Genomic DNA, 27,023 nt, shown 5'->3' with positions numbered 1-27,023 from the left:
ATCTAAGTTAAACCAAGTTTACAAAAAGGCTCAGTTTTAACAAAATGATTTTTTTTTTAAAGTGTTATTCAAGCGCTGCCAAAATATTTTCCATGTTAAAAAAAATATTTTAAAATAAGAATATATTTTTTTTCTCTCTTTTACAAAACCCAAAACGGAAGGCCTCGTGTGTGGGCCCGAACGGACGCTCTTGAGAAAATATCTTGGGCCCCATTTCGCCGTGTAAAAAGGAAGGGATATTTTTCGAGATATCAGACGAAAAAGATAGTCCGAGCTCCGTGAAAATCTTCATTAATTTGCATAGAGTGGACTGACGTGGCAGCTTATTAAGGGAAGACCTTGATTAATAAACGCAAATCTCTGTCGCTCCTAAGTTTTTTCCTGCGGGTTATTAAGCCCCAACCTTCGTGATGATCCTCTGCAGCCCACGTGGCAGATGGGCATAGGTTTATATATATGCAGCGCCAGTCGACTTCTTACAACCGTGTAGCTCCGCTTCTCCCCCTCCCTCCTTCCCTCCTCTCCCCTCCCGAGGGGAAGACACGAGAGAGAATCCAACAAATTTCCGAGTTTACCACCTTCTTCTTCCCTCTTCCGCCATTGATTCTGCATCGGGAAAGAAGCAATATGTCGTCTCTCTACCTCGTGCATTGCTCGTCTCCCCTTTGCAACGCCTCGTCTCGGAAGGGATCCTCTGGGAGTTCGCATAGGCATATCTTCCATAGGAAGCTCCGGTTCTTCCTCCCTCTCCAGGGCCCGGAGCGGAAACCGTGCTGGAGCCCGTCTTTCGTCGTTCGTAGTGCTGCCGATGTTTCGTCCGGCAGAAGGTTTCACATTTCTTGCTTCTTGATTCAGCTCCTTGGAGTCTTCTTCTTCTTCTTCTTGCTTAATTCATCGGCATTTGTTCCTTTAGTTTCTCGTGTTTTTGATGAGGGCTGATAACTAATGTTGGAGATTACGTGGTTTGTTAATGATATTGATGAGTGATGTTGCTTCCTTGATGTTTTGTCGATGATAATAAGGATTTTGTTTTTCGTGGACGGGACGAGATCAGGTTGTTGAAGGAATTTAAGTCTATGATTGAGTGGGATAAAAGGTCCGAATGTTTCGAGAAATGGTGGCGCCTCTGGCCTTTTGTTTTATTTTAAAATTTAGATGGCTGATAAAAGTAGTTCATCGAGGTGAACACTTCCTATAATATTCATGCACTAGGACGTTGATACTAATTCATTCGTTGTTCGACTACCTATAGCCTAGAACGTGCTTTGTGGGATAAAACATACTATCTCGACTCTCGGTGTCCACATTTATCCTATGATAAAGTTTAATGGAAAATCAAATGTAAGTATTTAATCAAGTTTACTAATCAAAATTTTATTGTGAAGGAAAATCAAATCTAACCAAACTTATTGTAAAGGAAAATCAAATGTAACTATGTTTCTTATGTGCACGCTTGTATTAGTGGTGCAATTTAATCGTGCAGGAAAATCAAATCTAACGAAGTCTCTTACCGTATGTGACTAGGGAAATGAGGACACCATCACATCGGGAGCATGGAAAAGTGGTTCTTCACGTCTTGTTAGCTTATCAAGTGAAATTTGGTGAACATATTGCTATCTTGGGTTCCTCTGAAGAGCTTGGCGTTTGGAAAAACCCGGTCAAATTATCATGGACGACAGATGGTTGGGTGTCTGATTTGGAATTAAAAGGTGGTGAGACTGTTGAGTATAAATTTGTGACTGTAACTAGCCAGAACAAGATAAAGTGGGAAGCGGGTTGCAACAGAGTTTTGAAATTACCAATGGAGGGAGAGTATAAAATGATTTGTCACTGGAACGTGACAAAAGAGGCTGTCAGTTTAATTGCACTGTCAGATGTAGTTACTTTACCTCAAGAAGAATTTACACAGGAGGCGGTGGCAAGTAGTAATGGGTCTATGGTTGATGCCCCTGTTTCAGTCAACGAGCCTAGCTCTTTTGTCCAAGAATGGCAGGGGAATGATGTACAATTTATGAGTTCTAATCAACACTCTGCAAGAGAAACTGAAAGGAGATGGAACACTGATGGGTTACTGGGTGTGGCACTGAAATTAGTTGAAGGTGACAAGGTTTCAAGGAACTGGAGGCGAAAGGTATACTATTCACTTTTGTACATGCACAATGCATTGACCTATCTATATACACATACATGCTTGTTTTTTTGATCTATCAATCTCTATGACATTCTTTAGCTTATAAGAAGTTATGCTTGAAGAGATGAGCTCATCACTATGGCTTCCCCCATTTCTTGAGTTTCATCAAGTTCCTTATGATTTTCTGTTAATCTTAGTAATCTGAAAGATTTCTATTAAATGTTTGCTTGTTATTTTCCCATTATTTATGTACCATTCTTTAGCTGATAAGAAGTTATGCTTGAAGAGATGAGCTCATCACTATGGCTTTCCCTTATCTCTTGAGTTTCATCAAGTGATCATTCCTTATGATTTTCTGTTTTCATCTCATTTATCTGATAGATTTCTATTAATTATCGTATCAGCTTTTTGATACAACAGAGAAAAGGTGGGAAAAGCAAGTACTTTTTTTTTTTTCTGTTTTTATGGTTTGTTGCATATTACTTGACATAGAAGCTACTCTATGTTTTTTAGGCATCATGTAACAAGAGAGTTAGAATCTTTTGGAAGACCAGAAAGCTTCCATGTGTGTAAAACTCTTTGATGGTTTTTTCATCATGTGATGGTTGGCATGATGGTACTTCTCCATGTTTGGCTAATATTGCAGCGCCGGTTTCATCTAGAATGAACTACCTTCTAATTTTACCCTGATACAGCTGGAAGTTGTGCGCGAGCTCTTGGTGGGAGACTCGAAGAGGAGTGATCGGCTCGAAGCTATCATCTATTCTGCCATATATCTGAAGGTGTTCCTCTTTTGAGGTTATTTTGTTGGAAAGGATTATAAAGATTCAAAAAAGTTTAGGTTTAGAATTATGTTTGCTGGACATATATGTACTGATGAGCTTTTCCCAAACAGTGGATTAATACAGGTCAAATACCTTGCTTTGAAGATGGGGGCCATCATCGGCCAAATAGGCATGCTGAAATTTCAAGGCTCATTTTTCGTGAATTGGAGAGATTCACCTATGCAAAAGATACAACACCAGAGGTAGGGTTACAATGCATAATGAATTTATGTTTTCTTAGTTGATGCTAGAATGACCACTTAAAGCAGGTCAGCTTTCAATTTCTTTTGTTGCAACAATATGGTTAACTGCTCAGCGCTTGTTGTTCAATGTTTTTTATTTTCCACCACCTTGTTTGGGTAGTGTATATATTGTTTGGTTACAATAAAGATGAAGTTTCATGCATGTTAAATTCCTTTTTTATGTAACTTTTCTTATGCTTGGAAGGAGAAGATAAAACTTCTACCAAAAACATGAGTTGGGTGCATATTTTGGTATAAATCTTGGCTAAGAAATTTATGCACTGCATTTTGCCTAATTTTTGATATCAAATAGATGCACTGCATTTTGCCTAATTTTTGGCGATTGGGTTTTAAAATATTGGAGCCTTTTGATGTTCTTAATTCTGAAATCTTGGTTTGTAGAACTGGTAAACATTGAAAACTTTTGGTTTCTAATGATGTTAAGAGTGTAAAAGTACACTTGATATGAAAGCAGATAAGAAGAGGAGTTCTTTCCAGTTCAGACAGTCAAATGAGATATTCACATTTTTCTTTTTTCTTGCTCAGGAACCATGCAGTCACGCATCTTCCAATGTTTACCCCTTTACCTCATGGCTCCTGTGATTACACAATTGCTCAACAACAGAACTGTTACATGGGACACCTAGAAAAACCTGTTCACTCTTTCGATTAACAAAAAATGTTTAGTCTTAACAATAACAATATCAATATGGACTGCACATTTTTTGGTTTAGATTTTTTAGAATGGTTTATAAAAGCTTATGAGACTCAGACAACATACTAATTTTGCCAATTTTCTGAATTTTTGCACCTAAGATCAGGATTATTGCTACATAAATCGTTATTACAAATATTGTAATCACAAATATTGTAATCGGGAAAATCTTGGCCAGGTCTTTCTTGAGTATTTTTTGGCGAAGTTCCTCTTCTCGGGTAAATCTCGGAAAGATCTCAGCAATTTTTGAAAAATTTAAAAACAATAAAAATAATAAAAACTTTAAAAGTTCAAGAGAATAAAAATATTAAAATCTCAGGAAAAAAGTTGTGAGCAAATTGCAATAAATTCATGAGATTTTCATTTTTGGTGAGATTTTCAAAGTCTCGCAAATTTTCCCTGTTTTTTTCCGTTTCATTTGATTTTCTCGTAAATATCATAAGATTTTAAAAAATCTCACGATATTTGTGACACTGACATAAACAGTTGTGGATATCTTTCTTTGTCGATAACGCCTTATTGCTGATTTTGCACAGGCAATTTGTTTCCTCTTTTAGTGAATTTGTTTCTATAATATTCAGAAGAAGAAAAGGTGAGTGTTTTAGGAATCATGATACTAGTTTTTTTACTACTTTTACTCTCAGTTTTTTGAACTTATGTTGTTTTGGTTTCTGATTTTGCGGGTCTTCTTACGCATACTGGCTCATATCCGCACTTTCTTTTCTGTCTAGTAGGCTAGTAGCTCAATAACTTGCTTATTTTTTCACATTTTTTCCGTTAACAGAATTCTTTTTACCTATGTTCAGGAGATGCTTCTTATCCGCAAGGTTCATTCTTGTTTACCTTCATTCAAGTCAGAATTCACTGCATCTGTCCCGCTGACTCGCATTAGAGATATCGCACATAGAAATGATATACCTCACAGTCTTAAGGTATCTCTTACTGCATGGTTTTGATGTTGACATCTATTGACAGTTCACTTAGCCTAATACTTTTTAATGGCAGCAAGAGATCAAACATACAATACAGAACAAACTCCACCGAAATGCCGGTCCTGAAGATTTGATTGCCACAGAAGCTATGCTTGCTAGAATAACAAAGACGCCAGGAGAATACAGTGAAGGTTTCATAGAACAGTTTAAGATATTCCATCGTGAGCTCAAAGACTTCTTCAATGCTGGAAGGTATGCTCTTTACTTCATTCTAATTGGTAAAATATGATTATTGTGGTTATTGGCAAGTTGCTTCTGTCAGTGGCAGTTTTACAAATTAATAAATCATTACGTAATAAGAATATGTACACAGCTTTTGCTTGCTTGTTAGTTTCTTACATTGGTTTTTATGTGCATTGCTCTTTGTATGGATATTCAAGTTATTTGACCACCCTTCAAGTCGTGCTGTTTCTCACTTGCCCTTGAGTTGGATATTTCCTGACATGCATTTGATGGCAGCCTTGCTGAACAGCTCGAATCAATCCAACCATCGCTGGATGGGCAATCTTTAAAAGCTCTTACAGTTTTCTTGGAGTCAAAGAAGGTCTACTTCTATGTGACAGCCTTGCTTCCTTTTTTTCATACGATTGCTTGAATATTTTATCTTAATGTTGCCAAGTGTTATATATGTAGTTATGTTGGTTGAATGAAAAAGGAAATAAGAACTATACCATAAAAAGCTATGGAAGTAGCTCACCATGAGGGCCTTTTTTCCACTTCACTTTTATGTGTACCATCAGAAGCTATGTAGTTATGTAACTTTAACCAGTGGAAACACATCTTTTTGTTGCTTAGTTTTCTAAAGTTTCCTGTCTTAATCAAGGTACTAATTACTGTCAACTCTTGTATACATCTGCAGAATCTTGACATATTTGATGAGTCTGGTGACACTTTGAAAGATAATGTGGATCTGCTGATGCAAACCCTACATTCTTTAACAGAACTAAGAATGGTGCTTTTCAAAGGTCTGGAAAGTGGTCTCAGGAATGATGCATCTGACACAGCAATAGCAATGCGTCAACAGGTAGTGGTCTTTTTGTTTTCTTTCGCATTAAATATTAGATCATCAATAATAATTCTAATGTCTTAGCTTGTAAATGATTGTGAAACAGTGGCGGCTTTGTGAGATCAACCTTGAGGATTATTCTTTTGTTCTTTTGAGCAGGTACAGTCTAGATCTTTTGTTTTGTTCTTTGTGCATGTTGGTTGTATAAGACATTATTTGGACACCCACAAAAAATAGATTGGTACCACAGGGCAATATTTGTAATGCTGTTTGCATGGAACCTTTTGATATGGCATACTGAAAGCCTTTCTTTTTTTTCACTTCTGACAAATTTATTGTCATTTTTCAAAAAGATGCTTGAAATAGTGAAAAGTTCATATGAGAATCTGGGCCATTAGTTTGGAATCTACAGATTAAGTTATAACCACTTTCACAGGAATTGAGTTTTTCAAAAGAAAGAGATGATTTGACTGCTGCTTATTTATGTGGTGGCCTGGGTGAAATGTAATTCCATCTGGTCCTTGGTCCTTGCTGTGAAATATAACTGGTGGTTCAAGTCATAGGCATCGTCTCAGATGGCAGTAAATTTTCTAGGAAAGATTGATATTAATTCCTTGGTGGTGTAGAACACAGTTCTTGCTTGCTTTGGATCTCACTTACTGATTGCCTGAAGAAGCTTGTAGCTTTATGAACATTTTCATCTATAGAATGAATCAATGAAGTATAATATAAGGTTAGTGAGATTATTCAAAACTCTAATTATGACATCCCCTCTCTCCCACTTCACACCTCGGAACAACGCACTGTTCTTATAGAGTAGAGAGAAACACACTTCCACATCTTCTTAATCTGAAATAAAATGGCTGAGGAGAGGAAAGGTTCCTTTTGGAGGGTACTCCTGGGAATGGATCCAGTGGAGACGGGGTGGGGCCTGTAGCTCAGAGGATTAGAGCACATGGCTACGAACCACAGTGTCGGGGGTTCAAATCCCTCCTCGCCCGCAACCGGCCTCGAAGGGGAAGGCCCCTTCCTTTCCTTTATTACCTCGATTGCCTGATTTTTCAGCATAAATTCCTACAGATATATAAACTCAATATTCTGAAGTACCTTCCAGTACTATTGCAAGTTTTGAGTCTCAGGAAATGTCAAAAACGTCATAATTTCTACGCCAAGTATATCTTTTGAATGCTGTGCAAAGTGCAAACTTTTGTCTATGCATTCATTCTATTTATAAATGTAGTAAACATTAATAAACTCTTAAGAGGATAATTAGATGCTTCCCACTGATCAGTTAAAACTATACAAGCAATCTTTCAGGTAATTAATTCCATATACTTTAATTACTGCTTTCCTAGCAGATTGCTCAATGCTCTTGAGACTGTGGGTGGTTCATCTTTGCTTGCTCAAAATGTGGACTTGAAGAATGTGGGTTCTTGGAACTATCCTCTGGAGGCTCTTATGATCGGGATACACCAAATTGGGCTCTCAGGTTGGCAGCCAAGGGAGTGTAGAGCAATTGAGGATGAGCTGTTGGCCTGGAAAGAAAAAGGTCTATCAGAAAGTGAAGGTAACCTCTTACTACTGGTATATATATATATATATATATATATATATATATATATATATATATATATATATATATATAAAGCTATGTCAGTGTTATTTTTCACAAATCTAACTATTCTGATGGGGTGCAAAATATCTAAATTTATAGGATTTACAATAATCATGAAAATCTGATTTGTGGATAAGATTTTATAATGTTTAATAAGTCTATTGTCTTAGCTTTCATGGTTCCTAAAATCAAAGCTCCATGTGGGTTTTCATTATTTTTTTTCTTTGTTCCTGTACTTTCACACATTATGAGTATGCACACGTCCATGTGGTTATGTTTATGAAAAAAAGATTAAAACATTGGGAGGCATATCTGGGGAGATACAGTGTAAGGAGACACACACAGCAATATACACATACATGTGTGATCTCTCAAGTGTGCAAACTTTAGCCTTTTCTTTGTGTAGGTAATGAAGATGGTAAGAAAATTTGGGCTTTGAGGATCAAGGCCACTCTTGATAGAGCAAGGAGGCTGACTGAGTCTTACACAGAGATCCTTCTTCAACTTTTACCTGACAAAGTCCAGGTTGGTAGACGCATGAGTTCTCTAGAGTTGTAGGTCTGTCATATTTGATCTTTGAAGCCGACACATGCATAATGTTTGCTAGCTAAGTTTTAGGAAAGTGGCATTGACTTCCATTAGTTCCATAGTACATGTGTTTACATGATAGAATGCCAGAAACTCTTTCTGCTGTTCTGCTATGTAACACTTTTATTTTCTCATCAATCATTTGGCATCCTGTTCTATCTTTATAATTTGTTGCTTGTTTGTGCAATTCCTCTGTTGTGCTTCTGAATTGCAGTAGGCATGCTATGCCATAGAAGCTAATTAAATGTACAACCTTGATGTTCTATTACTTTTTATCTTGCTTATGCAGATGGATATTCTCTTCTTGTTCAGTGTTCTTGAAAAGTTTCCTAGTAATACTCTATCTTTTTTGCACCCATTTTCTCTAACAAAACATGATGTTGCAGAAACTGGGAAATGCTCTAGGGATTCCTGAGGACAGCATAAAAACATATACTGAAGCTGAAATTCGAGCAGGGTATGGACTCGCTTCTCATTGTCATAATTTGATGGTGATGCGAGTACTTTTCTTTTACTAACATGCACTTGTACGTGTTTGACAATATGATGCATCTGTGAGACATGGGGAAACATTATCAGCTGTTTCTTAGCTGGTATCAACCATTAATATGGTCCTGATATAAAATACCTTCTTCCAGTGTTATTTTCCAGGTCTCAAAAATGTGCTCTTTTCTTCTGAAAGCACTAAGAATGACATTGGGAACCCAAGGTTGGGATGTTTTAGTTGCAGGAACAGCTGTCGGGACCCTTGTTCAGGTATTTCAATAGTTATTGGATTGTGACTTTCTTTCACAACAATTCATTGATCAAGGATTTCTGTTTCACATTGACTAGTCTATGCTTCAGAATTATGATACGGTTCTGATGGCTTTGTTAGCATGCTTGCTATGTTTCTCTTCTTTCCCTGAAATAATATTTCAATTCTATTGAGAAAATTGTAAATTCTGTATCAGGTCGACAGTATTGGTCCTGGTTGCTTGCCAGCTTCCATCAGTGGTCCTGTTATTCTTCTTGTCAATAGAGCTGATGGTGATGAAGAGGTTGCAGATTCTATTTCTGGAGTTTCTCCTTCCCTTACTAACCAGGATCAGTTAGTTAATTTTTTTTTTTGTTATGCTACTGTACTCTGTAATAATTTGTTATCCAGGTAAAGGCTGCTGGGGGCAATATTGCTGGAGTTGTACTTCTGCAGGAGCTGCCACATCTGTCACATTTAGGTGTTAGGGCACGACAAGTGAGTTACATACCTTATTCTGGGTTCTTAAATGCTTATGTACATCGTTTCATGAAACCTCAATTTCCACCTGCTTTTGTAACAATTTACAGGAAAAAGTGGTATTTGTAAGTTGTGAAGATGAAGAAAAAGTTGCGGGGCTTCGAGGTCTTATGGGAAGACCTGTCAGGTTATAGTTAAATTACTTCTTTTTGGATATTATAGAAATTCAAAATTTAAATATTTCAATTGATTCTTAGATTTATATTTACTTGAAATGGTTCTTTCCCCTCTTCCATGGAATCTAAGTTTAAAACCTGCTCGCATTTCAAATTTGCGTTTAGTTTCAACTTTCACGAGCATACAACTAGTGTGATTCATAATAGTTCATGAGTACCGTGTTGGAAATAATTTTCCCAACCCGAGCTGCCTGACTCAATGTTGTCACTGGCGTATCATATCGTGTATCGATCGGGCCAACCTATACGCTGTACCGTAATGTATAGTAAATGTACCATAGCGTATTGTAAAATTGATTTTCTAATTAAAAAACACTAAAAAATTAATAAAAAAATAATGAAAAATCAATAAAAATAGCCAAAACATCAGAAAATTTAAGAACAATGTATTTCCGATAAAAAAAAGCTCATCACACATAAAGCACATTAATGATTCCTCATTCATCATTCATAAACCTTAGGCATATATAACAACAACAACTTCAAAAAATGAAAAGTAAGACTAAGAGATTCAAAATAACATATTAAATCATTCATGATCTATCACAAGTTTGAAGAGCATCTATGACATATGAATTTAGATTTTATAGTGTTGTAGAGTTTAGTAAACTGCATCCCGAGTTCGTCAAAATGATGGTTTCTTCCTCAAATCAGCGATTTTTTGGAGAAACCAGCAAAATCTCGTACTCTCACAGGCTTTAGAGAAGTTTAGAGAGGGAGAGAGGGTCTCAGTTTAAAAGAATCAAGTAAAGAGGGACCTCATGCTCATTTTTTAAATTTTAACCCCGTATCGTAAGATACGTGGTGTATCGTGTCTGTCATACGATACAGGTCATGTATCATACGATACACCCGATACGGGTGCGATACACAGGCATATTGTGTATCGAACCCATATCTTCTAAGTTTTCTCCATCCAGATGAGTCGTATTCTATGATACGGATACTGGCCTGACTTTTATGGGACATTCAGGCAGAGAAAGGGAAGAAGATTGAACCATTATGCATCAGAAGGTGCAGCGGTTCATTTTAGAAACTGTCTATATGCTGCGCCATTCATGACCTCTGAGGCCTTATATATGTCTGTGTGATGAGGGAAGATTGGTCCCTGCCTGGCATTTACACTGCACATGGAAGGCAGCAATCAGCTGAGGAGAATTCTGGATTCCACTGCTATCAATGGCTGCTTCTCACTGTTAGGAGGGCTGTTTTACCCCAACAATGGGCCATGGGCCCATATTCATGCTTTCACTATGTTCTTGTTGCAGCTTTGGTGTTGTCCAGTTGATTATCAGCCATAACAAGTCATTGAAATCTTGATGCTTCCTGACTTGAGGATCAGTAATCTCCTTTGTGGCTGAAAGATCAAAACTTTTCTTGTCTGATGCAGCTAATGCCAATAGCATGGGCTGCACGCTGGATTAGTGTCTTGTTTCTATCTCTACATGCTGTAACAGATATATCCAACAGTGAAAATATGTTTGCTGAATAGTCATCCAATTCCGGCTGATCAAATTGTCTTGCTGATTCACCACTGGAGTGCATGAAGGTCCTTCTGAGGCTGGGTAGGATGGCTGTTAGTGCAAATCTTGGTAATAGTAGCAAATACTCGAATGTAGAACTTTCAGGGGTGAAGACGGGAGGGTTCCATGAACGTTTGGCTGTCAATAGTTGTTATGTCCCCTTGCAAGCACAGAGTGATCTCACTGTTGTCAGAAATGCAATGTAACAAGCTGTTCCATTATGGTTCCTGGTCATCAGGAGCGCACGAGCTTCTGTAAGCTCCTATTCAGGACAGGCCTCCAGCTGTGTAGACGCAGACCTCTTACCACAAAAATTTTGTGAGGTCTGATCAGGTTTGGCTTCCTCCCCAAGCACTCATGGATGATGTCATACAGGGCCTCGGTTACACCAAAATTTGGGCAAAACCTTGTCCCTGATTTTCAATCCATATGAGTGCATCAAGTCCTGCTTCACTCCCTACGACAGTGCACCCACAAGCCAATCTGAATGGCAAGAATGGGATTTGCTTATTTTGCTAGCCTGTTTTTATTGTTGGAAACATAAGTGGTGGGAAGAAGAGTGGAAAATCAAGCAGCTGGTTTGGCATGCTGCCTATGTTGATCTACCGGCATTGACTGCATCAGACAAGCAAAGTTTGAGCTTGTGCCTATAGAGGAGATGGCAATACTCATGTCGGAGTAGGAGGATGTGGATGACTTGCTATGATTAACAATCAACCACACAACACCAAAGCTGCAAGCTGAGCATTGTGGAAACTTGTTCAGCTCATACCCATTGTTGGTATAAAGAGCCCATGACATCTAAAAACAGCCAGTGCAGTGGTCATCTGAGGAGAGTTCAGTTTTCTGCCAGTGTCATTGCATTGGCTACTTCTGGCTTTCATTGGGCTGTTTTATGCCAACATATAACACTGACAAACACAAACGAACATGAGGGAGTACGTCCTCAAGAGGAAAACCACCTTCATACATGTATTTTTATGCAAATATGTGCATGTCCATTGTATGCAAGCTCCAGGAACCTATGTCATTTGAGGTCATTATCATAAATATTTTTCTTCGGTTTCTGTTGACAAGGATTTTCTTTGATTATTAATCTGGAATTTTGTTTTTCTCAGGAGCTAAAAAAATTTTAAAAATAAAAAAGTAATAGAAATAATTCTTTTCTTACTGAAAAAGATAGAAAATACGATGAAATGCTAAATTTTAATCTTCACATTCTTCAAAATGTCACTCTTCTTTACCTTCTATTTGTTTATTTTTTATTTGCCCCCTTTTTCTTTTCCTTTTTGGGGAAAACGATGATATATGTGACAATGATTGAGATAAAGTGATAAATATCTACATGGGGTAAATGCCGGTGAAATCCGGGAGAGAGAGAGAGAGTAATATGTGAATAGTTTCTTTCATTTGGTGTTATCAGTAAATTGTGTCTTATGGTGCCACAATGCTTGCATTTTCATAGATTGGAAGCCTCATCTAGTGGCGTTGACGTATCAGCGTGTAGTATATCTGAGGCGACCAGCTCTACGGTTAATTTGACAGCTGATGAAAAGCCATCTCGAGTTGAGCCTTTTTCGCTGTCTCATGTGCACACTCCAAGACAGGTAATGTCCCCTCTAGAACACGTGCATGTACTCATCAATGGAATCAGATATGCTTCCATATCCAGTTATGTGCAGAAATTGGGCACGCATTTCTTGTGTATTTCTTATGCCTACTACCTTAGTTGGAACAAGTGTCTCTTCGTTCTCTATGGCATCTGCCTTGACTTGACTTGTTGTATTACCAGGCATTTCATGATGAAGTTGTGGACCTAACAAATGCAACCCCAGCCACGTCGGGGGCAAAGGCAGCTGCTTGTGGCCATCTCATGTCCTTAGCAGCAGATTCTGCAAATGGTAAGCAGGCATTGGCGACCCTTTTTTACCTTTGTTAGAATATATTGTAATGGGGAACCGGGTCCATATCTGGACCCGGTCCTATGGGGCACGGATACCGAGGTGGGCTCGGTATCCTAGGCGGCACTCTTTCTCTCCCTCCTATATATTCTTCACTTACATGTAATTGTTGAGTTAAGTGAATGTGATTTTCTCTCTCCTAGGGTTGCGGTTTGCCCCTAGGTCAGAGCTTCCCCGTGGTTTTTCACCTCTTTCTGAGGTTTTCCACGTATACTGTGTGTGTTTTCTCTACTCTCCTTGTGGTTCGTGTTTCTACATGGTATCAGAGCCACTGCGTGTGAGATCGTTGGTGTGCAAGTAGTGTTTTTCCGCCGTTCACGTGCTGCCCCCGTTGCCGTTTCCAGCACCGCCGCCGACACTGTTCCCAGCGCCGCTGCCGTCGTTGTTTCTACTGCTGTCGCCGACCAGGAACGCTGCCGCCGTCCGACACCGCCGTCGTCATCGTTCCCAGCGCCGTTCTGCCCTGCCCTGCTGCCGTCGCCGCTCCCAGCGTCGCCGTCGTTATCAGCGCCGCCCTGCCCTGCTGCCGTCACAGGTCCCAGCGCCGCCGTCGACTGGTTTTTTTCTTCTCCGCTGCCCTCTTCTTCCGCGTCGCCGCCGGCTATCTTGTTTTCGCCGCCGGCCAGTTGTGACCTTATTTGGGGATTGCCATGGCTGACGCAGTGATTTCCAAGCTTGATGATGCCCTGGACACGGGCAGCAATACCAAGGGTGAGAACTTGCCTGTTCATGTCACCTCCATTCGGCTGAACAAGGATAACTATCTCTCGTGGTCTGCTGCCCTAGAAATCGGCATTACTAGTCGTGGTCGCCTGCACTATATCACTGGGGAGAAGCCTCCACATTCTAAAACTGATTCGCAATGGCCGACCTGGGCTTTGGAAGATAGTCAGGTTAAAGTATGGATTATTAGTTCGGTTTCCGCAGATATTCAGCCTTTGATCTTGCGTAAATCGACTGCATATGATATGTGGACTGTTCTTGCACGTATGTATGGTCGTAAAAAACGTGTTTTACGTGCATATCAAATCAAACGTAGCATATATGCTCTTAAACAGGGTGATTTATCTGTTGCCTCCTTCTATGCCGCCCTGAAGACCAAATGGGAGGAACTTGACTATCATGTGAATGATGACTGGAAATGTGGTGTAGATCATGCCCTGTATTGGGAAAAGGAATGGATGGACCGCACCTTTATCTTCCTTGGAGGCCTGCGTGATGAGTTTGAAACCATTCGGAGCCAGATTCTTAACTGTGATGAGATTCCTGGAATCGAAGAGGTATATGCTCGTATTGAGTCTGAGGAGCAACGGCGCCAGATTATGCATATTGACTCCCATCAGGGGAGCTCTCCAGCAGCCTTTGTGAGCCATACTTCAGGGACAGGGCAGCGTCCTACTCGCCGATGCAGCCATTGCAACAAAGTGGGTCATTCTGTTGATTTTTGTTGGGACCTTCATCCTGAGAAGCGTCTCGTCCGAGGTCGTCCTCCTCCTCATCGCCGTGCTCCTTCTGTGCCCGAGCCTAGTCCAGGGTCGACCAATGTTGCAAAATCCAAGCTCTCCTCAGATCAATTTAGAGAGTTGCAAGCATACATTAGTCGTTTGTCTACCCAGGATGATGCTTCTACTTTTGAGGGGGCTAAGTTAGCCCAGGCCCTAGTTGCTACTAGTGATCAAGGTAATTCCTCCCTCGGTGATTGGATTGTTGACAGTGGGGCCACTCATCATATGACAGGGGACCCTACGATGTTTCAAGAGTACAGGTTGACCTCTGGGCAGCAGCGTGTGGCTATGGCTGATGGTTCCTCTATCTCTATGGCTGGAAAAGGGAGTTTATCATTACTGAACAAATATTGTTTTCATAATGCCCTACATGTTCCCAACATTCCTGTCAATTTGTTATCTGTCAGCAGTATTACCAAAGAGTTAAACTGTAATCTAATTTTCTCTGCTGATCGTTGTTTACTGCAGGACTTGGGGACGGGGCAGAAGATTGGGATTGGTTCGGTTATTGATGGTCTCTACAGACTGCCCGTACAAGTTGCTTCTGCTTTGATTTCAGCCACCAGTGGACAGTTGCCTGGCATGGAGGACAGATCCATCATTATGCGTTGGCACGAGAGACTTGGTCATCTTCCATTCCCGTTGCTTAAAAAGTTGTTTCCTAGGATGTTTCATTCTGTTTCTTTGGACACCTTCGCCTGTGAAGTGTGTCAGTTGTCTAAACATGTTAGGGCCTCGTACCCTATTTCATTCAATAAAGCCGACCGTCCTTTTGCTTTGGTTCATTCTGATGTTTGGGGTCCTTCGGGAGTACCCACTTGTCGTGGCTTTCACTATTTCATGACTCTTATTGATGACTACTCCCGGTGTACGTTCGTGTATCTGTTGAAAGAACGTAGTGAAGTTCCCGACATTGTCAAAAACTTTGTGGCATTTGTTGAAACTCAATTCCAGACCCCTGTTCAGACCCTTCGTACTGACAATGCTCGAGAGTATGTCTCCCAATCCCTTGATGACTTCCTGCGAAGCAAGGGTATTATACATGAAACATCCTGTAGCTACACACCTCCTCAAAATGGTGTGGCTGAAAGGAAGAACTGTCATTTGTTAAATGTCACCCGGGCCATTATGTTTCAACGTCATGTCCCTAAGCGGTACTGGGGTGATGCACTTCTCACTAGTGCTCATCTCATTAACCGTATGCCTACTCGTGTGTTGAATGGTCATTCCCCTTATTCTGTTTTGTGGCCTACTCAGAATCCCTGGCCTTTTGACCCCTCGAGTGTTTGGGTGTGTTTGCTTTGTCCATGATCATAGTCCCACTCTCAAGAAACTTGATCCCCGGTCCATCAAAGCGGTCTTTTTGGGGTATTCCTCCACTCAGAAGGGATACAAGTGTGTTGACCCTAGCACTTCCAGAGTATATGTCTCCAGGGATGTTACCTTTCATGAACATGTGGCATACTTCCCTGCGACTCCTCTTCAGGGGGAGTGTCTAGGTGACAGAAGGGAAGAGTATTCTTCGCATCAGTTGATTCAGTTCATGGATTTCTTGGATTATACAGTTAGTTCTCCAAGTGTGGAAGACGTTGTCAGGAAGGACAGAGACAGTCAGATGGAGGGGGGCCCTGTGGAAGAACAGTCTCGAGGTCACTTATTTGGTCAGGTTTACAGCAGGAAGAAGAAGGATGTGATGGAAGATGTCGATGTTGCCAATCCCAATCTTCCCAATCTTGTGACCTCTCCGGATGATCCAAGTCCAATGAATGAAGAACTTCCCATAGCCCTGCGCAAGGGCACCAGGTCATGTACTTCTCATCCTATTCAGAGATTTGTTTCATATGCTAAACTCAGCAAAGACTACAAGTGCTTTGTTACCTCTTTATCTATGGCTGTTATTCCCAGGTCAGTGGAAGATGCCAGGAAGGATCCTAAATGGCTACAGGCCATGACAGAGGAGATGGACGCCCTGGAAAAGAACAGTACGTGGGAGGTTGTTGACATCCCCAAGGGAACTCACTTAGTTGGTTCCAAGTGGGTGTTTAATGTGAAGTACAAACCTGATGGCACAGTAGAACGCTATAAAGCCCGCCTTGTTGCTAAAGGGTTTAGCCAGAAATATGGGATTGACTATCTTGAGACGTTTGCTCCCGTGGCGAAACTGAAGACCGTAAGGGTCATCCTAGCTCTTGCAGTGCAGAAGAAGTGGAGCATGGACCAACTTGATGTCAAGAACGCCTTCTTGAATGGTCACCTTGAGGAAGAAGTCTATATGAGCATGCCGCCTGGATATGCTCGGAACGGGAAGTGTTGCTATCTCAAGAAAGCTTTGTATGGTCTCAAGCAGTCCCCTAGAGCGTGGTTTGAAAGACTAAGGGTTGTAATGAAGACTAATGGGTATAAACAGGGAAATGGTGATCACACCCTCTTCATCAAGCAGAGAAATGGTCTGGTGAGCCTTCTACTTGTATATGTTGATGATATGATTGTCACAGGTGACGACGAGGGGGAAAAAAGGAAGATGAAAGAAACGTTAGCTGCAGAATTCGATCTCAAAGATCTGGGCAAACTAAGGTATTTCTTGGGAATTGAGATCGCGCGATCTGAGACTGGGCTTGTTATGAGCCAAAGAAAAATCTTCTAAAAGAGACAGGTAAACTGGGATGCAGGCCCTTTCTTACCCCAATGGAGTCTGGCACAAGGATAAGTATCAAATCTGGGACTATCTTGGATGAGGAAGGAAAAGGGAGGTATCAGCGGCTGGTTGGTAAACTTATTTATCTCACTCTTACTCGCCCAGATATTACGTATGCTGTGGGTGTGTTAAGTCAGTTTATGCATGTCCCTACTGATTGTCATTGGAAAAGTGCTGAAAGAGTATTGGGATACTTAAAGAATGACCCAGGGAAAGGATTGCTCTACACTCGGCAAGATCGACTAAGTATTGAAGGATACTCTGATGCCGACTGGGCAGGATGCACAGATACTAGGAGGTCTACCACAGGATACTGCATCTTTCTTGGAGGTAACCTTGTGGTCTGGAGAAGTAAGCGACAAGAAGTTTGTTCCAGGTCCAGTGCTGAGGCTAAATACAGGGCGGTTGCTATGGGGGTTACAGAGATGATATGGCTCAAAATTCTTTTAGCAGATATTGGGGTTAAAATGGAAGAGAAGATGAGGATGTATTGTGACAACAAGTCTGCTATTAACCTGGCAAATAATCCGGTCATGCACGACAGGACTAAACATGTGGAGATCGATCGCCACTCCATACGGGAACGCATAGATTCAAAGGAGTTGATTCTGCCCTATATGAAGTCTGAAGATCAAGTTGCAGATGTCTTAACTAAGTCTTTATGTACATCTCAGTTTGAGAAAAATGTTAGCAAGCTTGGCATGTTTGACATGTATGCCAAGCTTGAGGGGGAGTGTTAGAATATATTGTAATGGGGAACCGGGTCCATATCTGGACCCGGTCCTATGGGGCACGGATACCGAGGTGGGCTCGGTATCCTAGGCGGCACTCTTTCTCTCCCTCCTATATATTCTTCACTTACATGTAATTGTTGAGTTAAGTGAATGTGATTTTCTCTCTCCTAGGGTTGCGATTTGCCCCTAGGTCAGAGCTTCCCCGTGGTTTTTCACCTCTTTCTGAGGTTTTCCACGTATACTGTGTGTGTTTTCTCTACTCTCCTTGTGGTTCGTGTTTCTACAACCTTGTTCCCCTTCTATTTTGGAAGTGGATAGCTGGACAAATTGTGATACCCAAAGATTAGATTATATCTTTCTTTTGGGCCTTTCATGAAAGACCACCATGGTAATCCAATTTTGCCTTGTTGATTCTGTTTCTTTTCTGTTGTTTCAGTGTACGACGAACAAGGCGTTCCAGCATCATTTCTTGTCCCTTCTGGCGTAGTCATTCCATTCGGTGCGATGGAATCTGCTCTTGTAAGGAGTGGGTCAATGGAAGAATTTGGTGCTCTTTTGCAAAAAGTGGAGACCGCAAAGATGGAAGATAATGAAATGGACAGGCTATGCACCGAGCTGCAGTCACTCTTGTCGGCTCAACGCCCTTCTGTAGAAACCATACAGAAGCTTGCAGAAGCTTTTCCCAACGACGCCAGCCTGATCGTGCGCTCAAGCGCCAATGTCGAAGACTTGGCTGGAATGTCAGCAGCTGGTTTATATGAATCCGTTCCTAATGTCAAACCTTCTAATATTGACAGTTTTGGCCACGCCGTTGCTCGAGTATGGGCGTCGCTGTACACACGAAGGGCTGTACTAAGCAGACGAGCTGCCGGTGTCCCGCAGAAGGATGCAGTCATGGCTGTTCTTGTTCAGGGGATGCTATCTCCGGACCTTTCCTTTGTCTTGCACACAGTCAGCCCTACTGACCATGACCATAAAATGGTTCAGGCAGAGGTTGCTTCCGGGCTTGGCGAGACGCTGGCATCAGGAACACGTGGCACGCCTTGGCGTCTGAAAGTCGGGAAATTTGATGGGAGTGTAACCACATTGGCGTTCGCAAATTTCAGTGAGGAGTTGGTAGTTAGCAAGGCAGTGCCGGCGGACGGGGAGATTATCAAGTTGACCGTTAACTACAGCAAGAAGCCTCTCTCTGTAGATCCTGTCTTCCGCAGGCAACTTGGGCAGAGGCTAGGCGCCGTTGGATTATTTCTTGAGCAGAAGTTTGGTGGGCCACAGGATGTGGAAGGTTGTGTAATAGGTGAAGACGTATACATTGTTCAAACTCGCCCGCAGCCCTGAGAACAGGCCGCATGGCATATCCCTCGTAGAGGTAATCTTGCCAGTTATACATATTGCGCTTACAATAAATGTAAACAAAGAGAGACTGTTTCACATAAAATTTGATGAAAAGTAACAAATAAGCAAAGGTTGGTCTGTTCCTTAGCACTTGATATGGACGGTCTTAACGTGGTTGGTATTTATAGCAAATTATCAGGTGAGCTCACTGCTTCAAAAACTCGATGTCTGAAGGAGTTTAGACGGTGGACGGTTCAAGAGTTTGCTGGCACATTTGGGTATATGTGACGTGAGGCTTCACCAACGAACGATGATCTTGAATAGTTTTTTGAAGGATTACTAAAAGTTAGCTGGGAAAGGCTTCTGCAACCATGCTTAGGTTCAGGTGGACCAGGAAAAGCTTCTCCAATCATGTTTTGGTTTGCAGTATACAAAGCGAATGTTCAGTTGATTGTATACGTATGAGATGTGATAAAGGTGATGTGACTGAACCAGTTTAAGTGATTCGATTGCTTCTATTTTGACGCTCGAATGCAACAGATGAGGATGTACAAAAACATAAAACAAGGATGAGAAATGATTTGACGTAGATGAAGGCCACCATCAACCTTAGAATTCATAGTTCAAGTCCCTCGTATTTATAAGGAACTTTACAACCGTCTGAAAGGAACGCTACTAAATAAAAGGAGCTGTTACAATTCACACGATGGTAACTCTTCCCATCAAGATTTTCCTCTAAGGTTTATAATTATTTTTAGCAAATTCCAATATCATCATCGGCTCAAATTCTTTCCTTCATCTGACTTGATCCTCAATATCTTTTATTGAAATTCTCATCCCATGATGGTATATCCTCGATATTATTTCTTTCAGTGAAACCGCTCAAGGTTTTAAATCATTTCATATATAGGGGCACTCTTGACTTGAGCCTCAAGCGCGTCTCGGTAGGTCTGTCTCTGAGTCCGAAGAAAAACCCGTTTTGATTTCATTGCCACCACTGCAGCTCATCTCCATCTCCACTCTGGTCTCCATTCTCCTTCACCAAAACCACGGAAAAAAATCTCCATTGCCTGTCCCACCAAGACCATGGAGAAAGTAGTTGGTTGATTATGCGGGTGGACATGGTATTCACATGCGATCCGTCGGCCTGTCTTGTAGCCGGAAGCCGTTCCGATATGAGTCTGGCGATTCAAGCCAATGCCGACGATGCTGGCGACAAATCCATTGGTAACGTAACACCAACCGCTAGTATCCAGAGTTGATCAAACGCCTGGGGGGCCGAGCCCCTTTTGGCCATGTTTAGGACCCTTTCTATGGTATCACATGCCTCAAGTGGATGGGACCTACAGAGAAAAAGTGTCGTGGCGTGGGGGAACCCCGCACGGGGCCCAAACACTCAACAGCATCTCACCGGTGTCACGGGGGCATTATGCACTTCTCTTTAGGAGCAAAAAGATCAAAGAATTTAACATTATTGCGACGCAATTGGAGGTGTTTGTCTAGTAGGGGCAAAAGTTATGGCGACGGGAAACAGGGCCGTGCTTGACTTCGGAATGTAAAGGTCTGGGCCCGGAGTAGTGCTTGACTTCGGAATGTAAAGGTCTGGGCCCGGAGTAGGATATATTGGAGAGAAAAATCAGCCAGCTGATTTATATCAAAGAGGAAAATCAGTAAGTTAAATTTAAGGGAAGAAATATCTTTCATTCTATTGTTATAAATCACATGATTGTTGTGATCTTCCAATCCCAAAATTTTGGGATTTGTACATGTAAATTTATATAAATACTCCATCATATATGAAATGAAGTATAATCATATATGAAATGAAATATCTCTTTTGCCTCATTTGTCTTCATCTATTCTCTTTTATCCAAAAATTTTGGGATTTGTACATACCTGTAAATTTGTATAAATACTCATCATTTCATATATGAAATGAAGTATCTCTTTTTGGCTCATTCGTCTTATTTTTTTCTCTCTTTTCCTCACGCTTTTCTTCTCATGGTATCAGAGCTTTGAAAGAAGAGCAGGAAAAAAGAGAGTCGCATACCCTGTTTGATTTCTACATGAAGTGCGAGAAAGAGAGAGAGAGCCGTTGAGATCAGGAGGTCGCCCACTTGTTCTTTGCCTCTCTTGCTTTGTTCCCTTGTTCTCCCTTTTTGTTGGATAGGGGTTTAGAAGAGGAAGAAGGGAAATCGCCATGGGAGGGTTTCCGCCAATTAGTTTGGCTCATTCTGGGGTTCCCTTCATGGAGGCGAAATCAGCGGCAAGACCGGGCTTTGATTTTGTTGGGTCCATCCTCTCGCCCGCTCTCTCTTCCCTATTTTGCCTCTCTCTCTGTACACTCCCTCTAGCCCCATTCTCCCTGTTGCACAGAGAGAGAGGGAAGCCCTAGTACACAAGGAGAATCCAGAGTCCTCCATCTCGCCAGCCCTCTGCAACCACTCTCACCGGAGCAGCTTTCCTTGAATGGTCGCATCCACCGCTTGCTCCACCATCTACCAACCTTGTAATCGGCTACCGAGCATGCGCCAGAGACCATCGTCGCTGGTCGGGAGGGTCTCCGCCCACCGTAGAAGGGAAAACGCTGTTGGGAGGTCTCTGTCCCCTCTCTCTTAGATCTTTGCTTCTGCTTGGGAGGGAGATCTTTGTTGCTGGACTTCTGAAGCAGAAAGGGCACTAACGGAGATATTGTCGCTCCCTTCTCGAGTTATTGCAAAACTCAAGGTTCTCGCCCGTAAGTGTGAAATTTTATTTTATCTCACTACCTCCGAGGAAGAATTGACTGAGAAACGGGAAGGGATTCTCTCCGAGTCGAATCTAGACGTCTATGCGCTGTACTAATTTTTTGTGCGCATTTGATATTTTTCCAATGGTGACAACTCCTCTGGTTGATCGGGCTGATATTTCTGGTGATCAGAATGAGTCACCTTTCGTCATGCACCATTTTGATAATCCTTGTGTTATTCTAGTGACCAATCCACTTGTTGAAGACAACTATTCCACATGGCGATGGGCAATGAAGATGGCCCTTAGTGCCAAGAACAAGTTCGGATTTGTTGATTGTTCTATTCCAAAACCCGCAACCACTAGCTCAAACTACATGGCATAGGTTCGCTGTAATTACTTGGTTCTATCATGGATTCTTTACTCATTATCCAAGGAGATAGCGAATAGCATCATCTATGCTAGTGAAGCTCACGAGGTTTGAATTGATCTTCAAGAACGTTTCTATCAAGGTAACAATACTCGTATTTATCAATTGAAGAAGATATATCTGATTTACGTCAAGAACAAAATTCATTGACTGTCTACTTTACTATACTCAAAACTTTTTGGGATGAACTTGGATCTTATTCAACTGTGTCTGTGTACTTGTGGTGCATTCAAAGAGTTTCATTCATGTCAAGATCATGAAAAAGTTCATCAATTTTTAATGGGGTTGAATCAAAGTTTTAGCAATCTTCATAGTCAAATTCTTGCTATCAATCCTCTACCCAACATTAATAGGGTCTATGCTGCTTCAAGAAAAGACTCAACGTCTTCTCACACCAAAAATGTCTGGATCCAATAACATACCTCTTGCAGCCAGGTCTTGTCCTGCATCATATACCAAAAAGAATCATGTAAAGATGCCTAATGCTACTCGCAATCGTCTTTGACTAAAATGTGATTATTGTGGAATGCTCGGGCATATAAAATCTTGATGTTATGTGCTTCATGGTTATCCTCCAAATCATCTTAAGGTTGCAGGTTCAACTGGTGATTCTTCTAAAATTGAAAAGGCGCAACAATGAGGAACATCAGAAAACAGTATAAAAGTCAATGTTGTTTTGTCACAACTTACTGAAGAACAGGTCAGTCAATTGGCATCTTGGTTAAATGTTGATACTTCACCGGCTGCTGCTAATCTAGTGGGTAAACAATCATTCTCAACTCATTTTCCTTAGGTTATTGACACCGGAACCTCAGACCACATGACACCTCATTTACATTTGCTCTCTGATATCAAAACTCTACCAAAACATCGTGTGATCAACCTACCAAATGAACATCAAACACTAGTCTCTATTACTGGAACAGTTTATCTTTCAGCCTTACTGATGTCCTATATATCCCTGATTTTAAATACAATTTATTATCAGTTCCAAAGTTTACCAAGTCTACTAATTGTATTGTTGTTTTTCTTTTAACCTGTTGTGCTTTCCAAGACCCTTTGTCAAGGAAGTTGATTGGAGTGAACAGCTTGAGCGGTGGACTTTACCATCTTCTTCTTCTGTCTACTTCACATGCTTTGCTTGCTTCTTTAAGTAATATGACAGCTCATATATGACATTGAACATCCTTCATTTGATAAGACTTTTTTATTGAATGAAAACATTTCTATTTTCAAGCATGGTTCTCCTTGTGATGCATGTATTAAAGTTAAGTTCACTCGTTTGCCTTTTCCAACTAATACTAGTAGAGCAAGTGATCCGTTCGGTTTGATTCATTGTGATATTTAGGAAGGATATGTTATGCCGTCACACACGAGAGCACATTACTTTCTCAGCATAGTAGATGATTTTACACGATCTACTTGGGTCTTCTTGATGAGGTTCAAATCTGAAACATTTTCTTGCTTAACTCATTTTTGTGCTACGATATTTACTCAATTCAATACTCACGTGAAATGTGTTCAGAGTGATAATGGTATTGATTTTACAGCTAATAATATGCAATCATATTTTCATAAACCTGACATAGAACATCAAACTTCATGTGTTAGAACTCCTCAACAAAATTGGTATGTTGAGAGGAAGCATCGTCATCTATTAGAGGTGGCACGAACACTTAGGTTTCAAGTAAACCTATCTATTACTTTTTGGGGTGAATGTATTTTGACTGCAACTTTTTTAATAAATAGAATGTCGTCAACTCTTTTAAATGACAAGTCTCCATTTGAACTTCTTTATAATAAAAAACCCAATTATGTAGACTTGCGTGTTTTTGGATGCTTGTACTATGCCAAAAATTTAAATCAACTGCATAAGTTTTCATCACGTGCACACAAATGTGTTTTTGTAGGTTATCCTTACAATAAAAAAGAGTATCGTGTATACGATTTAGATACGAAACAAATTTTTACAAGCAGAGACAACCTTTTTTGAGGATCATTTATCATTTCTAACAAAAAATTGTCATACTAATGATTTGAACAACGTCGTTTTGCCTCAACCCCAAGATTATTATCTTGATGAGAAGTATATGACATCATGTGAGAATGGCGTTCTAGAAAATTCTTCTCCACTATCACCCATTCAATCTCACGATTCCATTAACAATGACCAAAATCAACTAGTCTCTCATATTTCATATCAACAACCTATGTCAGACGTTTCACCTCCTCCAAACTCACTTGCTTTACACCGATCTAGCTGTACTCGTCATTCCCCTCCCTACCTTCAAGACTATCTGTGTTCCAATGTGATGGTTATAAGTTCACCGCCTAAGGAATCTACTTCAACTAAGCAATTCTCAGGTACACATTATCCCATACACAAGTATCTCTCTGTTCACAAATTTTTTAAATCTCATTATGCCTTTTTAACCTCTATCATGAGTGATGTAGAACCCAACTCGTATACAAAATCTGTTAAGTATCAATATTGGCGAAGTGCCATGGCTGATGAGATTTGGGCTCTTAAACAAAACAGTACATGGTCTATTACTGCTTTGCCTCCAAACAAATATCTAATTGACTGTCGTTGGGTTTATAAGATAAAATGACGATCAGATGGAAGTATTGAATGCTACAAAGCTAGACTTGTCGCCAAGGGGTACACTCAACTAGAGGGACTTGATTATCATGAGACATTTGCTCTAGTTGCAAAATTAACAACCATGCGCACGCTTCTTGCTCTTGCCTCTATTTAAGGATGATACATATATCAAATGGATGTGAGTAATGCATTTATACATGGAGAATTACATGAGAAAATATACATGTCCATTCCACAGGCCTCTTGAGTGAGGGGGAGTATCCTACTAATAAAGTGTGTCATCTTCATAAGTCTCTGTATGGACTCAAGCAAGCGCCACGTAACTGGTTTCACAAGCTATTATTAGCACTTAAAGGTGTTGGTTTCATTCAATCATCAGCTGACAACACTCTCTTTACTCGAAAACATGAAAAATAATGTATTGTTATTCTTGTGTATGTTGATGATCTTATCATTGCAGGAAATGATGAACTAGGAATTGCTTCAGTTACGCAATATTTACATTCGAAATTTCATATTAAAGGCTTGAGAATACTTAAGTATTTTCTTGGCATAGAAGTTGCAAGAGCGCCATCGAGAATATTTCTAAGTCAAAGAAAATATATCATGGATATTTTGAATGATGCAGGTTTGATGGGAGCCAAGCCTATGGACTTTTCAATGGAGCAAAAATTACGATTAACTCCCAATGATAGTATTCCACTGAAAGATCTAGCTACATACAAGAGGTTAGTCGGACGTTTGATTTATTTAACCATTACTCGTCCAAACATAATGTATTTAGTCCAAGTTCTCAGTCAGTTCATGCAATTGCCACGAACTATACACTATGAAGCAACACTTAGAGTATTGAAGTATTTGAAGGCTTCACCAGTAAAAAGAATATTTTTATCATCATCAAGTGCAAAACAATTGAAGGCTTACTGTGACTCAGATTAGGCGACTTGTCCTACTACTCGTAAATCAGTTAGTGGATATATTGTGTTCTTGGAGAATAGCTCTATCTCTTCGAAGTCAAAGAAGCAGTCTACTATTGCCAAATCTTTTGCTGAAGCAGAATACCGAGCAATGGCTTTGACAACTTGTGAAGTTGTTTGGTTAAAACCTTTATTGAATGACTTGTGGTGGAGTCATGATAAACCAGTCAATTTATATTGTGACAATCAAACAACTTTGCATATTTCAGCAAATCTAGTTTTTCACGAAAAAATGAAACACATAGAGCTAGAATGTCACTTTGTAAGAGAAAAAATTCAGCAAAGAATAATTCGGGCTCATCATGTATTATCATGTTTGCAACTAGCTGATATTTTCACTAAACCATTAGGGAGAGACAGTTTTCAAACTTTAAGAATCAAGTTGAGTGTTTCAGATTTATACACACAAACTTGAGGAGGAGTATTAGGGAGGAAAATCAGCAAGCTGATTTTTAGGAAAGATAGAATCAAGAAAATCTTTCCTGTATATCAAAAAGGAAAATCAGCAAGTTAAATTTCAGGAAAAAAATAATAATCTTTCCTTCTATTGTTGTAAATCACAAAATTATGATCTTCCAATCTCAAAATTTTGGAATTTGTACATATATGTAAACTTGTATAAATACCTCATCAAATATGAAATGAAGTATCTCTTTTGGCTCATTCGTTTTCTTCTTTTCTCTCTTTCCCTCACGCTTTTCTTTTCAGGATACTTGGGTGGAAACAATTTTAATTATCATCCGATATGACCGTGCATTCGGGTGAGCAGAGCCTAATTGGTGAAAGCCTCCATTTCCCTTGTTTCAGCACTCTATGCTGCGTCGCGACTTGAATGAGTACCATACATCCATCAACTAAATAGTGTGATCCTACTATTTACAGTTCCGAGAAATAGTACATAAGAATCAAACCGATGAGGTGCCTGAAATCATTGAATAGAGTAATGAAAAGACTTTTCTTTGTGGT

General features: G+C 40.4%; 1 protein-coding gene across 8 annotated transcripts; it reads left to right on the top strand.

The window, feature by feature from the left end:
* The first annotated feature begins 490 nt into the window (after window positions 1-490).
* LOC116247279 (phosphoglucan, water dikinase, chloroplastic) lies at window positions 491-26,805 on the top strand. 8 transcript variants are annotated; one of them, XR_007572662.1, is made up of 20 exons: window positions 491-827; window positions 1,525-2,131; window positions 2,827-2,913; window positions 3,027-3,158; window positions 4,719-4,844; window positions 4,918-5,096; window positions 5,364-5,448; window positions 5,764-5,928; window positions 6,017-6,069; window positions 7,269-7,477; window positions 7,932-8,050; window positions 8,500-8,570; window positions 8,752-8,869; window positions 9,067-9,153; window positions 9,261-9,347; window positions 9,440-9,516; window positions 12,554-12,695; window positions 12,881-12,989; window positions 13,394-14,729; window positions 15,023-15,339. XR_007572662.1 is itself a non-coding variant. In XM_031619351.2 (20 exons), exons 1-20 carry the CDS (start codon window positions 628-630, stop codon window positions 26,788-26,790), a joined length of 2,778 nt encoding a protein of 925 aa, XP_031475211.1. In that variant the 5' UTR covers window positions 491-627; the 3' UTR covers window positions 26,791-26,805. The 8 variants fall into 8 exon arrangements, 7 of the variants coding, with proteins under 7 accessions (XP_031475211.1, XP_031475209.1, XP_031475208.1 ...); XM_031619351.2 differs by lacking the exons at window positions 13,394-14,729; window positions 15,023-15,339 and adding exons at window positions 25,709-25,808; window positions 26,766-26,805; XM_031619349.2 differs by lacking the exons at window positions 13,394-14,729; window positions 15,023-15,339 and adding exons at window positions 18,420-19,352; window positions 19,518-19,855.
* Window positions 26,806-27,023: the final 218 nt, after the last annotated feature.

The sequence above is a fragment of the Nymphaea colorata genome, chromosome 2 (assembly GCF_008831285.2).
Source record: "Nymphaea colorata isolate Beijing-Zhang1983 chromosome 2, ASM883128v2, whole genome shotgun sequence".
NCBI classification, from domain to species: domain Eukaryota; kingdom Viridiplantae; phylum Streptophyta; class Magnoliopsida; order Nymphaeales; family Nymphaeaceae; genus Nymphaea; species Nymphaea colorata.
Note: the sequence above shows the minus strand (reverse complement) of the source record. Positions and strands in the feature narration are given on the sequence as shown.